General features: G+C 36.2%; 3 protein-coding genes across 4 annotated transcripts; 2 read left to right on the plus strand and 1 right to left on the minus strand.

Annotated features, from left to right (window-relative positions):
* Positions 1–1,122: 1,122 nt before the first annotated feature.
* Positions 1,123–6,937, plus strand: LOC107765936 (pentatricopeptide repeat-containing protein At5g59600). Of its 2 annotated transcripts, none has more exons than XM_016584634.2 (3): positions 1,123–1,439; positions 2,387–4,125; positions 6,232–6,937. In XM_016584634.2, exon 2 carries the CDS (start codon positions 2,465–2,467, stop codon positions 4,052–4,054), a length of 1,590 nt encoding a protein of 529 aa, XP_016440120.2. In that variant the 5' UTR covers positions 1,123–1,439; positions 2,387–2,464; the 3' UTR covers positions 4,055–4,125; positions 6,232–6,937. The 2 variants fall into 2 exon arrangements, with proteins under 2 accessions (XP_016440120.2, XP_016440119.2); XM_016584633.2 differs by having other exon boundaries at positions 1,131–1,439; positions 6,229–6,937.
* Positions 6,204–6,674, plus strand: LOC107765937 (uncharacterized). The gene has a single exon (XM_016584635.1). It carries the CDS (start codon positions 6,204–6,206, stop codon positions 6,672–6,674), a length of 471 nt encoding a protein of 156 aa, XP_016440121.1.
* A 3,020-nt stretch (positions 6,938–9,957) lies between the features above and the next one.
* On the minus strand, positions 9,958–12,214 carry LOC107765935 (heterogeneous nuclear ribonucleoprotein 1-like). Its single transcript, NM_001324895.1, is given in 6 exon segments — positions 9,958–10,491; positions 10,775–10,944; positions 11,055–11,154; positions 11,693–11,856; positions 11,972–12,012; positions 12,164–12,214. Coding segments are annotated over 6 exon segments (1,020 nt in total). The 5' UTR covers positions 12,208–12,214; the 3' UTR covers positions 9,958–9,990.
* Positions 12,215–24,224: the final 12,010 nt, after the last annotated feature.

Below are 24,224 nucleotides of genomic sequence, written 5' to 3' on the forward strand. Positions count from 1 at the left end.
AAAAAGACAATGAATACAATGAAATACATGAAAATACAGCGAGATACATTAACATACATTGAAATATATTAACAGAAAATTCAAGTTGCTCAGCCCCAAACTCCGTCGTCTTCGTTCAAGAACAATCCTAATGTCATCTCGTCGAGAGGGCCGCGATTCTGACTCGAAACGCCACTGTTCCTGTTACCATAAAACTCTCACATGCGCTTCAAAAAACCTATTCTTTACAATTTATATTAAATTATATTCTGGCTCTTTTAGCTTCTATTTAAAAATAAATAAATTAGAATTCACTCGTTTTGAAACTTCTAAATAGATAAATATTACAACTTTCCTTACTTATAAAGTAGTTCTCTTGGAATTGTAGCATGCGACGGAGTTTTTCATTGATGTCCAAAGTTTGTGCAACTTGAATTTGAGATCTTAGGAGGCTTGACGAAGTTCAAGAAAATTCAAGTTGCTCCGCGGCGGAGGTGAGGTTGAAGCAGTATCAGTAATTCTTCGCCGGAAAACTTTAATTCTGAAGCAGAGTCTTCAGTAGTGGTGAGGTTGAAGCAGAGTCTTTGCAGGAAAACTCTAATTCTGATGCTTTGCCGGAGAGTTCTGGTAATAAAATGAAGGTGGAAGATGAGAGAGAGAGAGGGAGAGAATAGATAGAGGGCAGGGGATACGAGAAATTTGAGGGAATAGGAGAAATTTGAGTGGAGAGAGAAAAATAATACAAAGCTTATTTTATGGCTTAAGGGTAGGAGGTGACCATAAATAGATATTTGGCTATAAAAAATCAAAAGGTAGCTATGAAATATAATTTTTTAAAAGGGTATTTATTTAAAATAAATAAGGTATCAACCTTTGCTATAGGAGGTAACTATTTATGTGAACTTGTTTGACTGGACACAGAGTTTAAGAAAAATGGAAGAGTTTTGGAGTTTGTGGTCCTAAACAAGTCAAAAAAGAGCCCAACGTATTTGTGTGGTTATAAAAGCATATTGAAATTTTAAGCTAAATTGTTTCTAAATTTAGAAAGGTATTATTCTTTTTGGAACAGCCCAAAAAGTAAATAAATTCACATAAACTGAAACAGAGAGAGTATTTAACAGCAAAACATATACAATACAGTACATTACAGTACAACCATACAAAACATTGAGTTAGCTACAAGTTTGCTAGCACTTCGAGAGTCTCTATAGAACCGTTGAGAAAATTATCCTTTCCACTTTCTTACTTCCCTTCCTCTCTCTCTCTCTTCCTCCCTCCCCCCCCCCCCAAATCCCATATTCGGGTTGATAACTACTCTGGATCTGTTTTTGACCCATATATTTTTTGCTAATTTTAGCTGTTTAAACCTACTTAAACGAGGAAAAGAATTCTAGGTCACAGTGTTCTTGGCGTTTCATCTCATGTTTTGACTACTTAATTTTATTCCAATGACTCATTTGGTGAGTTCCCATATATCAGTTTCTCCACTGCCCTTTTGAGATTTTATATATGTTGAATTTCATAGCTGCTTGTGATTTGAATTCTGCTCTAATCTTCGGCATCTAATGTCTCTTTTGTTAGTTAGTATTTGCATGTCAATGAGGTTTTTATCTGCAAAGGCGCATCCAGGATTTGAACATTATGGGTTCGAGTTTAGAATTCTACTGCAACTCATTCAATTTACTGAGTTCAAAATCTACTATTTTGTACTTGTTTAGTGAATTTTTTAACCCATAAACAAGGTCCGAGCCAATAGAGGCGGATCCGGGATTTAAAATATATGGTTTCAGCTTTTAATATTTTTTGGCATTGAACCCGTTATATTTTTATAGTTAGGGTTTATATCTATTATGTGTTGCACTTTTGGGGCATTTTTACGCATAAATTTATGCTCCGTCGAAAGTACTTAGTTCAAATAAACCCGATACTCAAATGTTGCTTCCGCCCCTGCGAGCCGAAGCTACTAGGTTCAGATGAACCTATTAGTCTTTAACTACATCTACCCTTGGCTATAGGATATTATTACTCTTTAATTAGCAGTTTATGTCTTTCAGCGAGTCTTCAGTTTACAAATGCAGAACATATGTACTAGATGTAGGGACTGGGGAGGGACTGAGGCTTCTGTGGTTTTGTCATCAGCAATTTAGATTTGGTTTCAGGAATCTTGAATTATTGGGCTAAAGACCTTGGTTCCCTTGCTCTACAGATCTTTCCACTTTTCCAGGGTGAAATGCCCTTCTTTTGAAATTTGCTTTCACATCTTTTAGTGCTTAGGAATGGGAATTTGATTCTCTCGCATTCATGGTTGAATGTGGCAAGATTGATGTTAAAGGTTGTGCTTTTGGGCTTTGAGTTGGGTATTATCATATTTGACTTCATATGTTATCTTACAGTCTTACAATTGCAGATTCAGTCAGTATTTGGTCAGTAGAATATTGAATCAACACAACATCTGAATGTAACCATTTCGGATTTCCTTTTAGACATGAATCTGTGCCTCTTATCCCCAATCAACTTGTCTGTAAGCAGTTTTGGCTTATTATTGCAAAAATGTTTGAAAGCTAAGTTGCTGGAACCGTGCAAGCAAATTCATGCACTCATGTTAACATCGCACATAGACATGAATGCTTTGTCACTGAATTCAAAGCTCATTGGTGCCTATGCAAGTTGTGGGGATCTTGATGCAGCTGATCTTGTGTTTGAAAGAACCAGAAACCTGAATATTTTTGCATTTAATTGGATGATTTCAGCTTTGGCATTTCATGGCTACCCTGAGAAATCCATTGGTTACTTCTCTCTTCTTCAACAATCAAGAATTATTCCGAACAAGTACACATTTGCTATTGTGTTGAAAGCATGTGTTGGTCTAATGGATCTGAACAAAGGAAAGCAAGTGCACAGTATGATATATAGAATGGGATTTGAGTCAGAGTTATCGGTTGCCAATGCCTTGATTGATATGTATGGTAAATGTGGCAATACAGAATATGCTCGTTTAGTTTTTAATGTAATGGTTGAGAGAGATATTGTATCCTGGACATCAATGATACATTCATATGCTAACACGGGGAAAATAGAAGAATCCTTTATTTTGTTTGAAAAGATGAGATTAGAAGGCATAAGGCCTAATGATTTTACATGGAACATAATGATCGCTGGATATGCTAGGAAAGGAGATTGTGACACAGCTTTCATGTTATTGTCTAAAATGAATAAAGAGGGGTTGACTCCAGATTTGGTTACTTGGAATGCCATGATTTCGGGGTTCGTTCAAAGCCACAGATCGACTGAAGCATTAGCCTTAGTTCAGGACATGTTGGATGCAGGAGTTAAGCCCAATGAAGTCACTCTCACTGGGCTTCTTCCTCTGTGTGGGTTGATTGACTCTCTTTCTAGGGGGAAAGAAATTCATGGCTTAGTATATAGATTAGAGTTTTTTGCTAATGTCTTTGTTTCTAGTGCTCTCATTGACATGTACAGTCGATGTGGTAGCGTGGAAGAGGCTTGGAATGTTTTCAGTTCCGTTACTTTCAAGAATATTGCATCATGGAATGCTATGATAGGATGTTATGGAAAGCATGGCAGAGTAGAACATGCAATCAAACTTTTTGAGAAGATGCAGTATGAAGGAGTGCTGCCAAATGAAGTAACATTAACTTCTCTTCTTTCTGCATGTAGTCATGCTGGTTTAGTTGAGAGAGGTTTGAAGATCTTTTGGTCCATAGAGGAGTCTTATGGCGTTAGAGCAAGGAAAGAGCATTATGCTTGTGTTATTGATCTTTTGTGTCGTGTTGGGAGGCTGGAAGAGGCTTACAATATAATCAAAGATATGCCAACAGAAATTACAGATTCAATTATTGGGGCTTTCTTCAGTGGTTGTAAGGTCTACACAAGGAGAGATCTTGCTGAAAAGATGACTAAGGATATATTGCACATGGATCTGAAGAAGCCTGAAGGTCTTGTAGCTCTCTCAAATATTTATGCTGCTGAAGGAGAGTGGGAGAATGTTGAGAATGTGAGGAGCATGATGAAGGGCAAGGGATTAAATAAGATGCCTGGTTCCAGTCGGTTGTAGAGAATAAGATGATATGCGGAACTAGATCTAGGAACGTGAAGCAAAATTTGATTTTAAACCATTAGATAACGGTAAGAACATATAAGATATACATGCTTTGCTGTTTGCAGTAGTGTCTGATTTGTTGCCTTTAATGTCGCTTAAAGTTGAAAATGATTATTCAAGGTCTCACATCCTTTTCTGAAGAACCTATGTATAGGGAATGAGGAACATGGTTTCCATGATATAATATACTTTTGCACTCAGCTAAATGCTCTAAGCTCTCTGTTATGTGGCTTTACCCTTTCAGAAGTTGGAAATTTTGCTTATTTGTTAAGTAGCGTATGCTGCATTGAAAGAGTACATATCTGCGAATATTTCATTCATGCCCAAATAAAACAAAGAACTATCATTTAAAAAACAAGTGGGATTCATGCAGTCTTACTTGAATTTCTTCCTTATTCGGTGCTCCTTTGCTCATACTGGCTGGAAAAAATTCTTTATACTCTTTCACCTTGAAGTAGCCTTTTAATTTGGTCAAGTTATTTTGTGATTTTACTCTATGAGGTCCATCTTTCAGGTTTGAGGTTTAGTTGATTGGTTAACTCTGTGAAGTCCACTATTCAGTAATCTAGTATAGTACTGATCGGTAGTGTTATTTGTGTTCTTTTTCTTTTTTTTCTTGGATGCTATGTTGCAATCATATCCTCAGAACTAGCTGTACCGTGTTTTTCAGTGTATTCTAGAAGCTGGGGCATAGATGGAGCATTACTAATTTTGGTTAGAGCCAAACTGATTAGAGCTCTTAACAAAATTAATCAGGCTCTAAATACTTCTGTGCAAACTCCAACTAACAGTCTTAACGTTTCGTTGTTTTCTCTCAATCTTGTCCTAGTATCTGTTTTGGGATCTGAATCATTTCATACGTTTCTCATTCTTGATCAGCAAGTCTTGTGACCAAGAGATTTATTTTAAGAAGTATGATGTGAAACAACTTTCATCTCTCTTTTTTTAATAAATGTAATGCTATGCTGGGATGGAAAGGGTCGTGATACTCAATATTGTTTCGCTTAAACTATGTTATTTCTTAAAAAGGATAAGAGTCGGAAGAGAATATAATTGGATTACCTTATCTAGGTGATGTATTGATACCTGCATGCAGTTGTTTACTACAATTCAAATGGAAGTAAAACTGTTATCCTTTCTCCTCTCCATCAATGAAAAATCTGAAGGACTTTTTCTGTTCCTCTTTCACTTCCTTATAAAGTGAGGGTAATGATTTGTACATTCCCCCTCTTACTTCTGCTCGTGCACCACTTCCTCCTTTCACCCCAATCAAGCTTTGCTTTAGTCGTAATGTGAAGCTGTTTGTGCATAGACATTACATCTTTAACTTGGAATGTGCAGTAGAACTGAGTCTATTTCTACACAATGTTATTACCTTTAGTATTGCTTATATAGTTGCTTAAACTTATGCAACAATTAAGAGCCCTGCAAATTTTACTTGCCTACTTCTAAAGCCTTCCGCAGTATTTATGTCACCTCTTGAGAGTAACTATAGTTGATCATTTCACATAGGGCACTTAGCTATTCTTTCAGACTGATACTGGCGGAGGCGGCAGGATAGCTGAAGTATACTGACTGAAGCTAGACATAGTTGGGAGTACATATCTGTATGCATCATCTTCTGAATTAGGTTGTCCACATATCAAAATCTGTTTTTCTTTGTTCCAAAGTTGGTTTCTGGTTTATGTGGAGTAGTACAGAAAAGAGTGGACAGTGTGTTTCCGTACTGAAAAGTGTAGGAACGGGAGGGTAATTCCAACTTGGGGTATTTATTGATCATGTAGCAATTTCTTCAAACTTTGCCTCAAACAATCAGAGTTAACTGGGAATGGAGGTCTTGACTTCCTGTCATTGTCGCGTAATTTAAGTCCTCGGGGTTATCTTTCTGTAGGGGTAGCTTTTGCCTCTTGTTTTTGACAGCCAGTTCTCCTCCCATGCATCTAATCCCTGAAAAAAAACAGAAGGAAAAAAGAGAGATTGTATTTACTTGATTGTTGCGTATCCAGGATTATTAAGTGTTGTGTGCACTTTTCTACTGATAACTTGGATATCCTTCTGTAAAGTTTTTCTTTTTGAATCTTCCATTGGAAAATATAGTTGATTCATGTCTCCTGTTTTATTTTATTTAGCAGGGGTGTTTGCTGCTAGTTTGTTAAGCCCTGGGGTTATCAAGGCAATGGGTCGAGGAAGAGGAAAGGGTAAGAAGTTGAGTGTAATTGACCCCAATGATCCAGGAAGTGATGAGGAAGAGAAAATCCCTACTCAGAGAGGAAGGCCACAAAAATCACTCAAAGATGACATTGAGGAAGAAGCAACTGAGATGATCGAAGAGGAAGATTCTGAGAATGAAAAAAATGGAATTCCAAACTTGGAGATTAAAAATTCTGCTACGGGAAATGGGAAGAAGAGGAATCAGAATACTCGGATGAAAGAAAAGCATGATTCAGTTAAAGAAGAAAACGATAATGGAACAAGATCAAGCAACGCTGAATCTACTAGGTCAAATAATGGTTTCCGCCATAGGCGGAAAAACAAGCCTCGCCGTGCTGCAGAAGCTGGTGTTGAGTGCAACTGACATTTTGGCTGTGTATTATGTGGACTTAGTTCTTTTGTGATGGCAGATAGATCCTTTTACACTGTAAATCACGCCTTAGTTTCTATGTTCCTTTCTGTATGCTCATTTTGGCACTTTAGTACATTGATCTTTCTGAACCTTTTTGGAAAGGTCTTGAGCTGGTAATACTGTTTATGATTTTCAATGCTGCTAATATTGTATCTTGAGCATTTCTACTTGAGATCTCCAAGCTAAAACTAATGGTCATTGCTAGTTCATGTGCAGAGCATATGTCATTTCCTATGCAATTTGTTGTTTGTCTGGCTTTAGATCTGATTTTCCCCATTGTTGCGTTTGATCGTTTTCTTGTCCCGTGACAGGTGAATTCAATCAAGTGAAGCATAGCTCTTTCACTTCAATTTTTCCGTGGTTCTCATACTTTTGAAGAGCAACAAGTGACAGACCAAAGTGGTGAGTGACAAATGGTGAGGGTGCAGTGCGCGACGTTGATTAGGCGCCTATCACTAATTTAAACCATATCGCAAATCAAAAGGTCTAGTATTTAAGTGGAAAAGAATAGAAGAATTTGCTTATTATTCAACAAGTTTCTAATCATGCGCCAATTATATCAAAGAAAACTGATAATGAGTTATCATTGTAAGATAACATAAGGGAGGGACGTCGTAATGTGATCAATTGTTCTTTTTTCATTCTAAACCCCCAACTTACGAGAGATTGGAATGGACAAAGCAATCCCATAATTTAGGGATTGGGTTAAGCAAATACTATGAACTACATTTATTGGAATCAAGAGAAAACAGTTGCGATTAACTATGATTTGTTCTTTTATAAAAATGAAGACTACCGAATGTTGGCTGCTGCAATTTAAGGTAACCAACCAATCATTTATATTCCTATAACCAAATTAGTTCTTTAATTGATTAAGAACCTCTCATTTGCTGTGTCATCTGAAAGTAACAAGGTCTTTTCTGTCTGAGATTGCAATAGCATGACTTAAACATAAAGCTACCTACCATTCATGAGGGCGTCACAAAGCATTGACATTGAGCGTTAGACATAGATATTGCTGAACCAAATGTAAGAGTTAGTCATGGCACGTAAGAGAGGAAAAGAATTTGAGTTGAAACAATAAAAGTCGCAAACATCATTAATTTAGAGCCTGTTTGGATGGGCTTGTTGTAAGTGACTTTTAAGCCAAAAGCCATAAGTTAGGAATTCTAGCTTTTGGCTTATTTTTATCATTTTAGCTTAAAAACAAGTGCTTAAAAGCACTTTTTTACTTTATCCAAACACTACAAAATGACTTAAAAGCTATTTTGGCTTAAAAGCACTTAAAATAAGCCACAATCCAAATGGGCTTAGTCTGGCTTATTAATAAGAGTGTATGGGAAGACATGCTATATTTCCATTAGATTACTGTGACCATCGATGCAGGTCGGTGTTCACTAATAAGAGTATGGGAAGGCATGCCATATTTCCATTGGATTAGTGTGAACACCAACGCACGTACTTACGCTCAGAAGTATCAACACCAAGACAAACAATATAACCTTGGCAATTGAAATTTAAGCGAATATAGATACAACTCAAACATAGTTAAGCCAAAAGGGGTCATTTGGTTGGTGGGAAAAAGAATAACAATTCCGAGATAAAAAGCAGGATTATTGTATCCCGCATTTAATTATGGGTATTACTTGGTCCCGAAAACCATTTTGTACTAAAATGGTGGGATTAACTATATCTCACCCCATGGAATATCCATGTCTATACCATCCCACCAACCAAACGACCCCTAAGTGTGTTTATACAAGACACATATCTTACATTCATTGATTTGATGTAAACGTTAGGCATGATTAAGTTTTCACCATTTAGCATGCTTCGATTTTTTGGTATTAGTTAATCTATGTCCACTAATACCAAAAAATCAAAGTATGTTGCAAGGATAAAAACTTACATACATCTAATATTTACACCAAACCAATAAATGCAAGACATATGTCTTGCATACACACACTTCTCAATTAAATATGTTTGAATAATATGTATTTTCACTTAAATTTTTGACTTCTCACTACAATTCAAGTCATCTAACGTCCCTTCTTAATATTCCTTTCGGCTACAAAACAGGGAAAAGGGTTACCTTGGCCTTCCAGAGGTCAGGTTCTCCCTCAAAAGATCCAATCACAGGGTTCAGAGAAAACCAGTAATCAACAAAATATTAACAACAATATGCATGCGTTTCAAAAGGTTATATAAACTCGAATAGAAGATGAATTTACAAAACTGTGACCAGCACATCATTCTTGACACAAAATTAGATCTGAATTTCAGGCATTTACAACAGGAATGAGCCAACTAAAGACACTAACCTGAGATTATACACAAATTAAATCTTGAATAAAGACAGAAAACAATTTAAGTGAAGGAGAAAAGGATGAAGTGGGAGAAAACAAAAGAAAGTACTATGGGACAGCTTGCTAAACAAGTAAGCACCCTTTTTGCTGCCCCCCCCCCCCCCCTTTTTTTTTTTTGACAAGGCTGTGAGCACCTTAAATATGAATGGTAGAAACAAGACATAAAGATCCTGTCACAACTAAATGGAGTAGACTAACATTCTCCAATTTAAGACTAAAATGTAAACGGCTTCATCAAATTCTCAGGTACGTGGCTCAACACACATTTCTAAAAAAAAACTCAAGTGGCACGAAGGAAAACAACTTAAAATATCCACCAACTATGATTGAGTGTGACCAAGCTAAGCCAACTACACCAATCAAACCGACAACTAGACACCAAGAACCATAGATCTCTAAACATAAAAATATCATTAATCTATCATAGAGTGGTGCATACTTACACTTAAATACCATTTTCACTTGAGGTGCATACTTACTAAATAGAGAAGCAACACATGTATCTATGAAACCAAACTCACAAGACATGAATCTATCATAGAGTGATTCCTGATGAGGAGAGTACTTACTAAATAGAGAACAATAAGAGCCTGCCTGCATCACATGTATCTATGAAACCAAACTTACAAGACACATGAATAACTCCAAAATTAGGTTATAGCTAATCCATATTTCATAAAAAGAGAGAATGTCTAAACTAAGACAAAGCACAAACTATATTATATTTATCTAGATATGGTTCTCTGGTCGCACAGTAGTAATAAGAAGTGGCAAACTAGGGCTCTTCAAATCTTCTAGGTGGTGTCTGCTTGCTAGTGCTCCAAATATCTACTCAACCCTGGGCTGAGGATGCAATAACCAAGAGACCTGAATGCAACTCCTACATCGCTTAGGAAAATCTACCTGGAGTAAGGATGGTAACGGCCACTGCCACTATAGCCTGCCCTACTTCCATATAAACCTCCTGGTCCACCGTAACCAGCACCAGGGCCAGATTCATAACTAGCATCAGGCCCAACTCCACCATAACCTCCATAACCACCTCCACGGCCATATGAACCCAGTCCACTGCCACCGTATCCCCCACCAAACCCACCAGCATAAGAGCCAAAAAGACTAGAATAACCAAGTGACGGGTCCCCACGGTAACCACCAAAATCACTACCGCCAAAGTCTCCATATCTACCACCAAATTCACCACCACCATATCCATATTCACCAAACCTAGCTCCAAACGACCTATAGGAAGCAGGGCCAAAACCGCCACTGCCAAAACCGCTATATGAATTGCCAAATCCTCCATAACTATCACCATATCCACGCCCCCTAGAGTCACTACCATATGCAGGAGCAGATGCTGGGTTTGAGGGTTTCTTTGGTTCTGCCTTCTTGATCTCAACCTACAATAAAGAAGCAAGTTAACCTAGAAGTTCCACCTGCACAATAGTCTGACAGCTGAGCGCTATAAGATGCATACCACATTGGAAAACCTACAAACTTATATTCCTTAAATTAAACTGTCACACATGCAGGAAACTCCTTAAGACAGAGAGGTATAGGTTAAAAGAAGAAAATTTGGGCTGGGAGATGGTACGAAAGCGCAACTTGTAGATCCACTTTGCACGCACGACAGCCATGTCCTAGAACATTTGACATCATAGAAAAATATCCTACAAAACTTACCTGAGTACCCATCATGTCAATCCTATTTCCCTCAGCCAGCAAATTATCAACTACTTGTTCATTGTCAAACACAATAAATCCAAAACCTCTAGAACGCTTGGACACGTGATCTCGTATGATCTCGTACTCTGTTACTTTCCCAAACTTGGAGAAAAAGTTCTTGAATTCATCTGACAACCAATGTACAAGAGACATCAGTTAAAGTACTTCAAAGCTTAAAGAATACTAATGCAACTGCCAGACAATAAAATTAGTGATGTAACAAAAACCACATTGTTACCTTCAGTCATGGTAGTTGGAATGCCACCAACGAAGATCTTCTTTGTTTTAAAATCCTTTGACTCAGCAGATCCTTTCGGAATGGTTCTTTTAATCTCAACCTGGCAAAGACCAATACCACAATTCAGAAGCCAGAATCTTTCAAGTACTTAAAAATAGATGATTTTCAGCTGAAGCTTCAAAAACCAGTAATATTCAAAACTCCAATAAATAAATGAAACCCATAATTCCAGCTCATGACCTCACAAGCATATGACTAACTAAACTGTTTGTGCATATTGGAGGCAGTCAACAAAGTTCACCATAGTTTTCTAACTTTTCAACTCAATTTGACTACAATTGAAAATCAGGCAGGATGGACATACAACAATTACTAAGCCCAAGTCCCAAACAAGTTGGGGTTGGCTATATGAATCGTCAGATGACCATGTTTCTCTATTTAAAGCTCAACTCATGTCATACCGAGTTTTAAATTAAGAAATGAAGAATTACAAAAATATAAAAATTCACTATATTTTTAATGGCATATAAATGTATCATAAGGTCAAAACACTCTTGGAAAAGCAATAGCTTCAAAATTAACGTACTAATAAGACTTAAGACTAATTGCAGTAGCAAAACTGAGGCTAAACTACTCACTTGTTTGTCATTGATAATATGGTATTCGGCTATAACAGTGTCTACAACAGATGGATCTTCATAAGTGATGAACCCAAAACCTCTGGGTCTACCAGTATGCCTATCCTTCATAATCACCGAGTCTATTATCTCCCCATACTTCTCAAAGTACTTCACAAATTGTTCTACCAAAATCAAAGTCCAATTTTAACGCCACCCTAGTCGGTAAATCAAAAATCTACTAGCAAGAAACAATTAGTAATACATAAAAACAAGTATGAAACAGTTTAAAACACTAACCTAACGTTGTCTCTTTCGCTAGACCTCCAATAAAGATTTTTCTGTTCAATACGTTAACAAATAGCAACAAAAAAAACCTAATCAATACACATCAATCTTTATACGAAAAACAAACCAATTAATTGGGCAATACACCTACATATTTTCATAGAAAATTTTCAATTTATCTAACAAAATAAAAGAGAGACGAACCCAGGACTAGCGCCGTCGCCGAAATCGGTCTTTCTGGAACCCATCGGTAAGATTGAGGGGTTTGCGGAATAGTCAGATCTGAGAAGGTGCTACGCAAGGCTAGGGTTTGTGGTTGTGTACGATGTTGGCACAATATGGAGAGATTGGGTTTCTATGATGCAATATATAAAGCATAATTATATAAGTTAAAGGTTATTTATTTATTTTGGGGCAAGTTACAATTTAGCCAATTGCCAAAAATAATTACATCGGCTAGCCTAATATATAATATGTACATTATTTATTAATATACAAAAATACATTTTGTTGGCTTTTTGGAGTGACTATATTGTGTAGTTTTTCCTTTTTCTTTTTTGGCCTACTCGGTGCATGTGCGAAGCGCAACAATAGTCACTTTTAAGTCTGTTTTTAAAATATATTCACAATTTATAATATATTTAAAGATTAGCCAATTCACCGAAACTTCAGGACTAAGCTTTCTAAATTTGGAAATTCATGACTTCGTGTCCTGAATTTTTGAGCTGCTAATTTGAAATTCAGGGCTAATAAGTATTCTGAATTTCTGAACTACTAATTTAAAATTCAAGACATAAGATTCAAATTTATGGACACAATTTTTAAACTTTAGGACACGATGTCCTGAAGTTTAAATTTTGATATTTAAACTCTAGGACATTGTATCCTAAAATTTGAGTAAAATTGATTAATCTTTAAATACATTGTAAAGTATGAATATATTTTAAATAACACACTTAAAAATGGCTACCTAATGTCATTTCCGCGCAGTAATCACATTGGAGTTCAGCTAGTAGGATTCTTGTAAGGCCCATGAAAATGAAAACAACTCCCTATCATAAATTTTTCAGCCTTATTAATTGGGTAATTATATTTATCTCATGATAACTTTTAGTTGTAAATACATTAAATGTATGTGTAATATTCCACTTTGGTCTTTATATAAATGACAATTACTCAATTCTAAAACTCATTTGATTTAGTCGATTAAAGGTGATTAATATTTAATACGCAATACATATTGAAAAATACTTTTAAATATTAAAATTATTTTTATAAATAATTATGTATATATAAGTGTTGAAGTTAACCATAAACAGTTATTGGACCATAAAGATTACATACCTTGGCTAAAACTCATATAAAAACTTTAATTTTCCAAGAAGTGTTTTGGATTTAGAAGTAAATATTCCACACAGTAACTATTTAGTTGACCTTCCTAAGCCAATTACATTAGTTTGAAATCCGAAGTTCTTATATAGTTTTTTTTTATATATATATTATATGGATGATCCGATTTGCAAGGATCATGATTGGAAATTGTTGTGAGCACGTGATTTTTGCCCTATATAAATTACTCCTACAAATTCAAAATAAAATAATTTTTTCCATTGTTTGCAATTTTGTGGCATTTTCTGTTAATTGTTTGCATTTGTCTGTGCATGTTTATTCTATTTAATTAATGAAAATATAAAAATACGTTGCATTTGCATCTAGGATTTAACTTTGCACTCTTGAATTAAGTAGTAAATTAGTTATTTTATAAGAATTGAAAAATCACAAAATAGTTGTTTTTGCACTTTTAATTTTAATTTTTGAACTTTGGTAATTTTTTTCCTTTAATTTGGTTTTAATTAATTGTGGTAATTATTAGAGTTAATTAATTCAATGTGGTAGGGTTAATTTGATCTAAGATTTAGTTGGGGCTTTATTTTATTTATTTGAAATTTTTTAATTAAAAGAGTTTGAAAATAAAAGAATTAATTTGGAAAAGAATGAAAAGAAAAAAGAAAGAAATCAGTTCTTGGGCCAATTCCATGCAAATTGCATAGGCCCAAACCTTTGGCCCTGAGACCCGTCCAAAATACCCTTTACCCAGCCCAAACCCGCGTCCAATCCGGTCCGGTTTCCCCCCCATATCCAAACGACGCCGTTTTGGACTACGCAATCTGAGTCGTTGATCTCCCCTTGATCAAACGGCTCAGAACTGAAGCCTCATACGTATTTAAGTGTCTGAATACCCTTACCCCCCCATCCTCAGAACTCCCCTCTGCTCACTACCCTTGTCAGAAAACACCCCCGAACCCTAACGCCGCCCTGAAATCCCACCGCTACTGGTGGCGGCGCCACCTCTAAACGCCACCAAAATCACACCCTATAGCCTCCTCACTCCCCTCTTTCTAAATCCATACTCCGTTACCCTCGAATATTGCCCTAGTTCCTCGAATCTTAGATCAGAAACGAACCCCAGAAATCCCAAGTCAAATTTTGGCAAAATTTCGTGTCGAATCAGATTTTATTCGCGTGTTCTTCGTAAGAGCGCACGATTAACATCAGATTTGGCCGAAAAATCCGAGGATCTGAAGACCCATGCTCCCTCTTTCATTTTCTGAACTTTTCTTAGGTATTCTTCTTTTCTTCTTTTGGTTTAATCTTTTCTTCGTTTGTTTTTCAATTTTTTGTTTCTTCTCCTCTTCTTGAATCATTCCTCATTTGTTCCGGAGTTTACTCATTCATGCATGAGTAATTAGAGTTTTGTTAGTTTAATTTTAAAATTGTTAGTTTGGTTAAATTTAGTTAGTAAATCATTTAGGCTAAAGTTTTAATTGTTCTGTGTTATTTGGTAATTAGATAATTGCTAGTTGGGCCAAATAGATTTTTGATCTTAAGGGTTGGGTTTTGGGTCTATTCCGATTCATTTGGGGCTGAACAGCTGGGTCAAATTGACCCATGGCCCATTCGGTCTGTCTAGTATACTAAGAGGGGTTCAGGGGCAACTTGGGAAATCTAGGTAGGGGTAGTCTAGGGAATTGGCATAAGGAATCTTTAGTATAACTGATTTGGAAGTTTCTAGTGAGGGTTTCTTTGTGAATTTCACACTTTTAACAATATAACTTGAGTAACAAGCCAATAAGTGAGGGACTTTTAAGCTAAAAGAAGATGTAAAAAGGAACTAAAAAGGTAAAAACAAACCTGCAAGGCTGCCCTAGTAACTTGCCTATAAAGGCATCATTTCTTTCCTTTCAAGGCAGACCCAAGAGAGTTTTTGAGAGCTGGGAAATCCAGAAGATATAAAAGCTGCATAATTTTACTATTTCATAGACTTCAATAGCTAAAAATTCTGAGAGGAAAGGGAAAAGGGGCTGAAAATCTTAGAATAACACTGTTTTCATCGATTTCTTTGGTGATTTTTGATGTTTTCTTGGTGTTAAGTCAATTTTCTGGTCAGCTGGTTCTAATATGGGTTAAGGTCGAGTTGTCTTGAGGTCTGCTGGTTCATCGAGTGACTGAAGTTAGTATTTGGATTATTGAATCTTATATGTTGGTTCAAACTTGGCTCAAAGCCGATTTTCTTTGGTTATTTTTGGGCTAACACCATTGTTGTTGTTGTTCTGCTGCTGAACCATCAATTTCTGTTTGAAACCAGGTACCTCTTGGAACTATATGCAACATGTGCAATGCAAACTTGTGTTTGATTGTGGAATACCATGGATACAAGTTGTCTTTTGAGCTTACTCTTCTATTTCATTCATTTCTGTAATGTCCTGAATACAATCTTATATTCTGTTTAGTAGGGTAGCCTTTCTTCCCCTCTCTTATGTTGTTAATGTCTTGCAAGAATCTGTGTGTGTGCTCGTTAATTTAATTCTGGGAATGTACAAGCATGAGGATGGTTTAAGTTGAGTTGAAGTTCAATCATATAGCTTGCAGGTTGTTGAATCTTTGTTCTGACAAGTGAGCCATGGAGTTATTATAATAAAGGTTTAAGCTCATGCTAAGCATGTTTGTTTCATATCTGTCAAGGGTTAGTGTCATTTTGGGGCTAGTTTGAATTTATTTGATTAACATGGTTGTACAAGAAAGCAGAATTGTCTAATAATGTACAACATGATTACAGGATGATTATAGTTTCCGATTTTTTATGTTGTCTGTTCTGTCCTTCTGAAACGATCAAGTTCAGAAGCTAAATGGATGTCATAGCCATTTTGTGCAGATTTAATCTATTTCATTTTGTTTGGGATCAATTTGGAACCATCTAGCTCCTTGCTGGTCATGTGGCTATAGGGACTCGATCTTGAGTCTCTGTTCGCCATTGCAAAATTGGGCCTTCTTTTGGGCCCAACTCAAGTCCTTTAGAAATCAAGGAATTGGAGCCATTGCAACATGGTATTGGCTCTCTTTGAGCCTAGATTTAAAATGGAGACTAGCCCCATCAACGTTGCAAATAATTATGATGTTCTGCGTGTCCAGAGGCTCGACCCTTCACCTAGTTTCTGGTGTTTGCGATCTGGGCCTCGGCTGGGCCAATGGCTCATGCAGATCCATCACAATCGGTCTGCCATTTAATAGGGCCTGACACGGATTTAGGCCCCTTGTAAGCACGTGATTTTTGCCCTATATGAGAATTACTCCCAAAAAATTCAAAAATAAAATAATTTTTCTTGGTGTGCAATTTTTGTGATATTTTGTGTAACTATTTGTATGTTTGTCTATGCATATTTATTTGTTAAATTAATAAAAAATACAAAAATAGGCATCTTTTGCATTTTTAGCATTTAATGTCCAAATGAACAATTTTATGCTTAATTATTACTTAATTGTGCGTTAATTGTTATTGGAAGTTAATTTGCGCTTTTATAACTTAATTTAGTTCTTAATAATAAATTAAGTACTTTTATAATTTAGTTTTAGAAAAATAAAAGAAGAAAAGAGAACAAAAATACAAAGAAAAATCGGATTGGGCCACTTCTTCAATTTCAAACCACAGGCCCAAATAATTGCCCAACTTTCCCCATGACCCGGTCCGTTTCAAACCGGGTCGATCCGATCCGCTCCATTAACCCAACACCCCTTCTTCATTTTTGTCCAACACAAAACAAAACCGAAAAAATAAAAAATAAAAAGTGAATTATCACTATTAATAGTTTTATTTTTTGTTTTTATATATATAAAAAAAAATCCGAAAATATTTTATTTTATTTATTATTTTTATTTTAAAAAATATATATATATATATAGTAATTTCGGAAATGATTTTAAAAAAATAAAAAATAAAAAAATAAAAAAAGTAAAAGAATGTAGAAAATTTAAAAAAAGTAAAAAGTTTTAAAAAATTTAAAAGTAAAATAAGGTTGGAATTAAAAAATAAATATAAAGGTATCTGAAAATTTAAAAAATTTAAAGTAATTGAAAGTAGCATTTTTAAAAGAAAAAGAAAAGATAGTGGTTTGTTTTTTAAAGAAAAGTTAAATAAAGTGAGATTCTCTTTTAAAAAAAATAAAAAGTGGGATTTTAAATAAGATAAAGTAATTAAAGTTGGAATTTTAAAAATAAAAGTAAATAAAGGTGGGATTTCTTTTTCTAAAAAAATAAAAGCAATTTGTAAGTGGGATTTCTTTTAATTAAAAAAATAATAAAATAATAAAAAAACAAATCTGAAAATTTCAAAAATTTTGCTATAAATAGAAGAGAAAATTTAGGAAGAAGGTGGAAAAAAAGAGAGGAAAAACTAGATAGAGAGAAGAAAAAAAGAGGGGGCGGAGTGAGAAGTATACACCCGATATACATTCTGGATACACTGAATATACAGGGGCAGAATTCATTTTGGAGAGTTTTGAAGTTGAAAAAGAATAGTTACTGTTTCATTGCCTCGCTTAAGATCTGAAATAGTCAGAACCTTCCTGCCTTTTACTTCTTCTCTATACTTGGAGTCGTTTATAGTCTCCTGGGTTTTCTACTATTCCTACTGTTACTGGTCTATTCCTGTGTTGCTGGACTGTCGTTGTTGTGCTACATTGTTACTACTGTTGCTGCTTCTCAGCTTCATCTTCTCTTGTTTTCCAATACCAGGTACACGAATGTAATACTAGTTATTGCAAGCTAAAAATGTGGAAGCATGAATACATATGAAGAATCGAATTTTGAAGTTTTAATTTCGCTTTTTCTCTGTTCCTTTTATTGATTGTATTTAGGCTATTTTATGTATTATTGAATAATAATTGGAATAAGAGAAAATAACATAAGTTAGTCTTTAATGAATCGGCTTGGCAAAACGGGTTAATTCACTAGCTATGAAGGTTCTAAGATTATCAATAGTAGGTTAATTGTGAACAAGTACTTAAATTTAGCTAAGGCATGAATTTGAACTAAATTTCGTGAATTAGGTATTAAGGCATGATTTGAGTTCAAACAAAATTAGAAGAACGTTTAAGTCTAATAAACTTTCTATTAAGCTTTAGTAATTATGGTTAAATCCAGTTTCAAATGGTTGTGAATAATTAATTCCAATAGTTTTTTTATATATAACAATGCGAGCTTCAATCTAACTATATTTGATTCTTTTGAATATTAGTTGTCAAATTTTTATTTTATTTATAATTTCGAATTTTTTTAGTAAAATTCTTGTTCATCAATATTTGTATTAATATAGCAATTAGTATGCCATGCTTTCTTAAATAAATAAAAAAGCTCGTAATTAATTAGGATTTTCTTTATTTATTTTAGAGACTAATTTTAATAGAAAAGATGTAGTCGCTTTAGGATTTGTCCATTTAAAATAAATGAGATGAGCCTCGCCTAGTAAAATATATAGATTGCGGGGCCCTCACAAATGTATGTGTTAATTACTTAGAACTCGGGATCGGCCGCTTAGCGAACTTCACGGCCTTTTCTCAAAATAACCCTGCGCTAGTCGCTTTAGGCGCGTATTTAATAATGTTATCTCCTTAAACTCGGGTGCACATTTATGTGACCCAAATCCAAATCTCAACGAAATCGAAATGTGTCTCTAATCACGGGTACATTGATTGTGACGTGGTCTGAGATGTATTTCCATGACATTGCAAATTCTTTTTAATAATGAATGAGACGAGCCTCGACAAACAAAAAATGCACAAGCTGCGGGGCCCTCTAAATGTATATATTAAAATACTTAGAATTCGAGGACAGGCCGTTTAGCGAATTTTACGGCCTTCCCCAAAATAACAAGACGCTAGTTGCTTTAGGCGCGCCTTTAATAATTTATTTTCCTTAACTCGGGTGCACATTTATGTGACCCAAATCCAAATCTCAACCGAGTCGAGATATGCCAAACAACTACGGGTGCATTGATGTAACGTGGTTCGAGATATGTTTCCACGACGTTGCAATTCTCGTAAAATAATAACAATAAGTAAGAAAGCGGTAAAAAGATAAAATTTTGCACATAAGTTCATATTTGTATAAAATCAGATAATCAAGCCGAATATAACAGTTGAGCGACCGTGCTAGAACCACGGAACTCGGGAATGCCTAACACCTTCTCCCGGGTTAACAGAATTCCTTATCCGGATTTCTGGTGCGCAGACTGTAATATGGAGTCATTCTTTTCCTCGATTCGGGATTAAAATTGGTGACTTAGGACACCCTAAATCTCCCAAGTGGCGACTCTGAAATAAATAAACGAATCCCGTTTCGATTGTCCTTTAATTGGAAAAAACTCCCCTGTACCCTCGCGGGTATGTAAAAAGGAGGTGTGACAGCTCTAGCGACTCTGCTGGGGAATACTTTGACCCAGAACCACTGGTTCAGGGTTAGAAATTCGAGCTTAGATAAATTGTTATATTTGGCTTTATCTGATTTTTACATGTTTTGAGCCTAATGTGCTAAATGTTGCCTTTACCGCTTTGATATTATCTGAACTGTATATAAACTGTGCTGAAACCTACTCTTCTTACCTACGGGGATGTGCGTACTGGTTAAGACTCCCTATTCTGTTAGTGTCATACCCTAAATAAAAGAGGCTCGGAAAGTTTCTAAACCGGTTGGCCTTTTGGTTCCCGGACATGAGCTCCTTCCTCAACTCGAGTGGTCCGCTCGGGTACACTGTCTAGAACACCGACCCAGGTTTTGAACATAGAATAACGTGACTTCATGCCGGATCCCTAGTAGGAACGGTTATTTGCATCACGTTGCATTTGACTTAGGGGACTCAACACAGGGGTTGGGTCCGTCTAGGACTAGCAACCTGATATGAAAAGGCCATCCTGATGCATCCTATTTGTTTTCCGTGCATTTATTTGTCTCATGCCCGCATGCTGACCGGTGTTTGAATATTATGAATATTGTGAAATTGAAAAAAAGGAAATAGCGGTTAGGGAATTGATTGTTTATTTTTGAAAAAACCCAATACCCAAATACTGTCAAAACTCTGCCGAAATTTTGGAAAGAAAAAAGAAACGTCTTATTAGTTTGTTTTATTAAAAGCAAAGGAAAAATAGAAAAAAAATCGTTGTTCTGTTTTGTTTTTCAAAAAAAATATATATAGAAATATATAGTTTGTCTTGTCATAAAAATAAAAATTAAAAAGAGTCTTACTTTTTTAAAATGGGTTTTTTATGAAAATTCAAAAAATAATAATAATAATAATAATAATAATAATAAAAAAAGAGTCTTTCATTATTTGTCACAAATATATACATGTATATATATATATATATCCAAAAGTTTTTATTTCCAAAAAATATATATATGTCTTTATTTGTTGCAAAAATATTTGTCTTGCCAAAAAGTCTAGAAAGGTTTTTAGACCCCCAATTTTCAAAAACAAAAAAAAAATCCAAAAATATTTTCCATTATTAACTTCTTTAGAAAGTCTTTTAACTATTTTTTTTTTAAAAAAAATGTATAATAAGATAGAAAAAAATCCGAAAATATTTTTCTTCTTTCAAAATTGAAAAGAAAATTCAAAATTCAAAAAAAAATATTTTTTAGATGCATTTCTTTTATTAAAGGTAAAATTCCGAAAAATATTTTCTTCTTCCTTTAGAATAAGAAAAAAAAAACAAATGGAAATTAAAAAAAAAATATATATCTTAGAAGTCTTTCTTTTAAAAAGAAAATCAATCAAAAATATTTCCTTTCTCCTTTTAAAGTAGTTCTTTCACAAATTCAAAAAAGGAAGTTAGTTCATCTACTTATTCTTGATTGCCCGAACTACGCGGGTTTGATTCTCACCGGATGTGAGATACGTAGGCAACCCCCGCCGGGTCCAACCTCCCATTTTTTTTGAAAATTAATAAAGTAGCAAAAACGCCAAAAGTGTATTTTTCTTTCATAGGGTCGGGTGACGCCATTTATATCAAAAACAGCCAAATATTCCCAAAAGGAACCCGGAAGGCTGCCTTTGTACAAACGGCCACCTCTTGTTTTTTCACACAACCTTAAAAATCTTCGTCCCTGAAGTGCTGAGAGGTCGTGTTCAGAAATCCTCTTGAGGAAAGTGAGCATATGTTTTTTTTGTTTTGATCAAAATAAGTTTTGTTTGTTAAAATCTTATTAATAAATGTGCAGAATGAGCACGACTCCAAATGAACCCTTTGCAATCATGAATAAAATTCCCCTCCAATTGCGGCTTTGGTGGAATGATTTAGGCAAAGAAGGGCATGACGAAATCAAGAAATATCTGAAAGGCCTCACGAGTTTGTTGGATATCAGGCCACGGGGAGATATCATAAGGGCACTAGTCCCTCACTGGGATCCTGCGCACAATGTCTTCCACTTCTCGGACTTTGAACTTACCCCAACTTTAGAAGAAATAGCAGGGTATATCGGCAGTGTTGAGGCTCCATTGAGGCATAAATACCTGGTTGCTCCAAGAGCTGTGGCAGTACACCGGTTTCTGGAAAGATAGTCAGAACAATTCGTAACCCTGACTTGGCAAAAGGTTTTTGCACTGTGAGTTTCATATACCAAAGATATGGCCACATAGGAGGATTCGACAAACCAGAAAACCAGTTGTGCAGCAAAAGTAACCGTCGAAAGTGGGATGAACATAGGCGGGTTGCTTTTATGATAACTTTCTTAGGGCTCTTAGTGTTCCCAAGAAAAGACGGGAATATCGACATAAAGATAGCGGGGGTCGTCAGTACTTTGCTCACACAGAAAGATAGCACGCTGGCGCCCATGATTGTATCCGATATATTCTGGGCTCTCACGTCCTGCAAGGCCGGAGGAAACTTTTTCGAAGGTTGCAACTTGTTGTTGCAAATGTGGATGACTGAACACCTATGTCACCGAGCTCAGTTTCTGAGCCATGGATCCGCTGACAGGACATGCATAGAGGAGTTTTATACCAGAGTTAATGAGGCCTACCTACCTAAAGGAGTTTCGGCATGGACCTCATATTTCCGTGCCCTCAACGCCAGTCAAATACAGTGGACGCTGGGTTGGTTACCGATCGACGAAGTTATATACATGCCAGCAGCCAGGCCCCATTTTCTCTTAATGGGACTTAAGAACATTCAACCTTATGCGCCGCATCGGGTTTTAAGGCAACTTGGGAGATGTCAAATAGTGCCAAAAGACGAGGATTTAAGCACCCAGGTGATTGAGATCAGTCCCGATGGCCAGTTTCCTGAAGCAAGGGTTCGCCAAATGTGGGGCCAATGCCAATACTTAGAGGCAAATACTTGTGTATTGAATCGGACAAAAGGGGAAGTTTCGCCCGGATATCAGGCTTGGTACAAAGGGGAAACGTCATCCGCAAGGCCGGCTAAAAGACCGCACCTGCAAGAGTTTGCCATATCCTCACAAGAGCAGTGGGACTGGTTGGCCAAAGAGCGGGAATATCTTGCCGAGACAGGCAAACTGAAGCAACAAGTTCAGGATATGAAGTTTGAAAGCCAATTACAGTCCGCTACCCACAAGGGAGAAAAGAACAGATTAATCAGAGAAGGCGAGATCCTCAAAGCTCAGATCCGGAAGATGAAAAGGGAGGCCGACAACCAACTGAGAAGCCGGGCGGATAAAAGATTGATAGCAGGGTTAAAAAATCAGGTTGCGGAAAGCCAGGAAGACTTGGAAAGAGCCAAGGCTAGCACAGCAAGATTACGAACCAAGTGGGCAAAAAGTACCATGGCCCGGAGGCAGCACCTACAACAAGTCATAAGGGATTATGAAATGAGCATCGGGATATTAAGGAAAACGAACTCCACTCTGCATGATCGGATTAGCAAACAAGCACGAGATGCCCAGGCTGACAGAAGACGTTGTTACAATGCAATGGCCTGCATGGAAAGGCAAATGGAGATGTTTCAGGATCAGTTGCCGACAATGCGCAAGCACTAGGATTAAAAAACCGACAAATAAGGCAATTGTTCGTTGAAAGGGACAACATTCGAGGAAGGATCGACGAGATTGGGCACTACATCTACATGAGATGCCTAACATGTGAGCAAATACCTCGGAAAACCCTCCTTGTTTCCATCATGGGCTGCGTCCATCGGATCATGAATGAATTGAAAAGCTTGCAGAGAGACCTCACACCTAGAGCCGCGAAAAGGCCGAATGATGCCTCATGGGCCCCTAAGTTGGGAAATTAATCTTCGGTCGAGTCCTGTTCAGGCTTTGTGCTTTCCCATGTGTTGTTTTCTTTTCTTTTAGCCAAATCAAGTTAAAAACTGTGGAGTCTGTACTGTTGCTATTCTTTATTGGAAGTAATTTGTAATAGCAAATTTTGATGATGAACTTAATGATTCCAGAAAGAATTTTGTGTGTCTTTACCTTATGGCAGAACTACGCCTGGTCTGATTCACGCGGGGACGTGATACGTAGGCAATCCCCATAAGATTCGACCGCTTTTAAGAAAGAAAAAAAGGAGAAATAAAATAAAATATAGGGTTTCCCAAAGTACTTTAAAAAAGGGACAAATGAGTAAACCAGGATGACGCATGTTGTTTGAAGCAAAGCATGTAGAAACGGTTAACTGCCTAGGAACATTGCATCCTCTATGTGTTGTGATCAAATCTGTTAAAATCTAACGCTAACAAAGTTTGTTGTTGTCTGTTTCCAGACAAGTTAGTTGTTAAAGAATTCTGGCAACACACTCTTACCAAACCAGATCCAAAGGACCAGTAGCAACAAGCATGACTACTTCAGAGAATAGTAACGAGGAAGAAAGGCCGATGAGCCAGTTGTTAAAAAAAGCAATGGAAAAGATTGAAAGGATGGGACTAGAGATGAATGCAATGCAGCTAGCTCTAGCCAAAGCACAAAAGAGCCCTGAGCC

Source organism: Nicotiana tabacum, chromosome 10 (assembly GCF_000715075.1).
Source record: "Nicotiana tabacum cultivar K326 chromosome 10, ASM71507v2, whole genome shotgun sequence".
NCBI lineage: Eukaryota > Viridiplantae > Streptophyta > Magnoliopsida > Solanales > Solanaceae > Nicotiana > Nicotiana tabacum.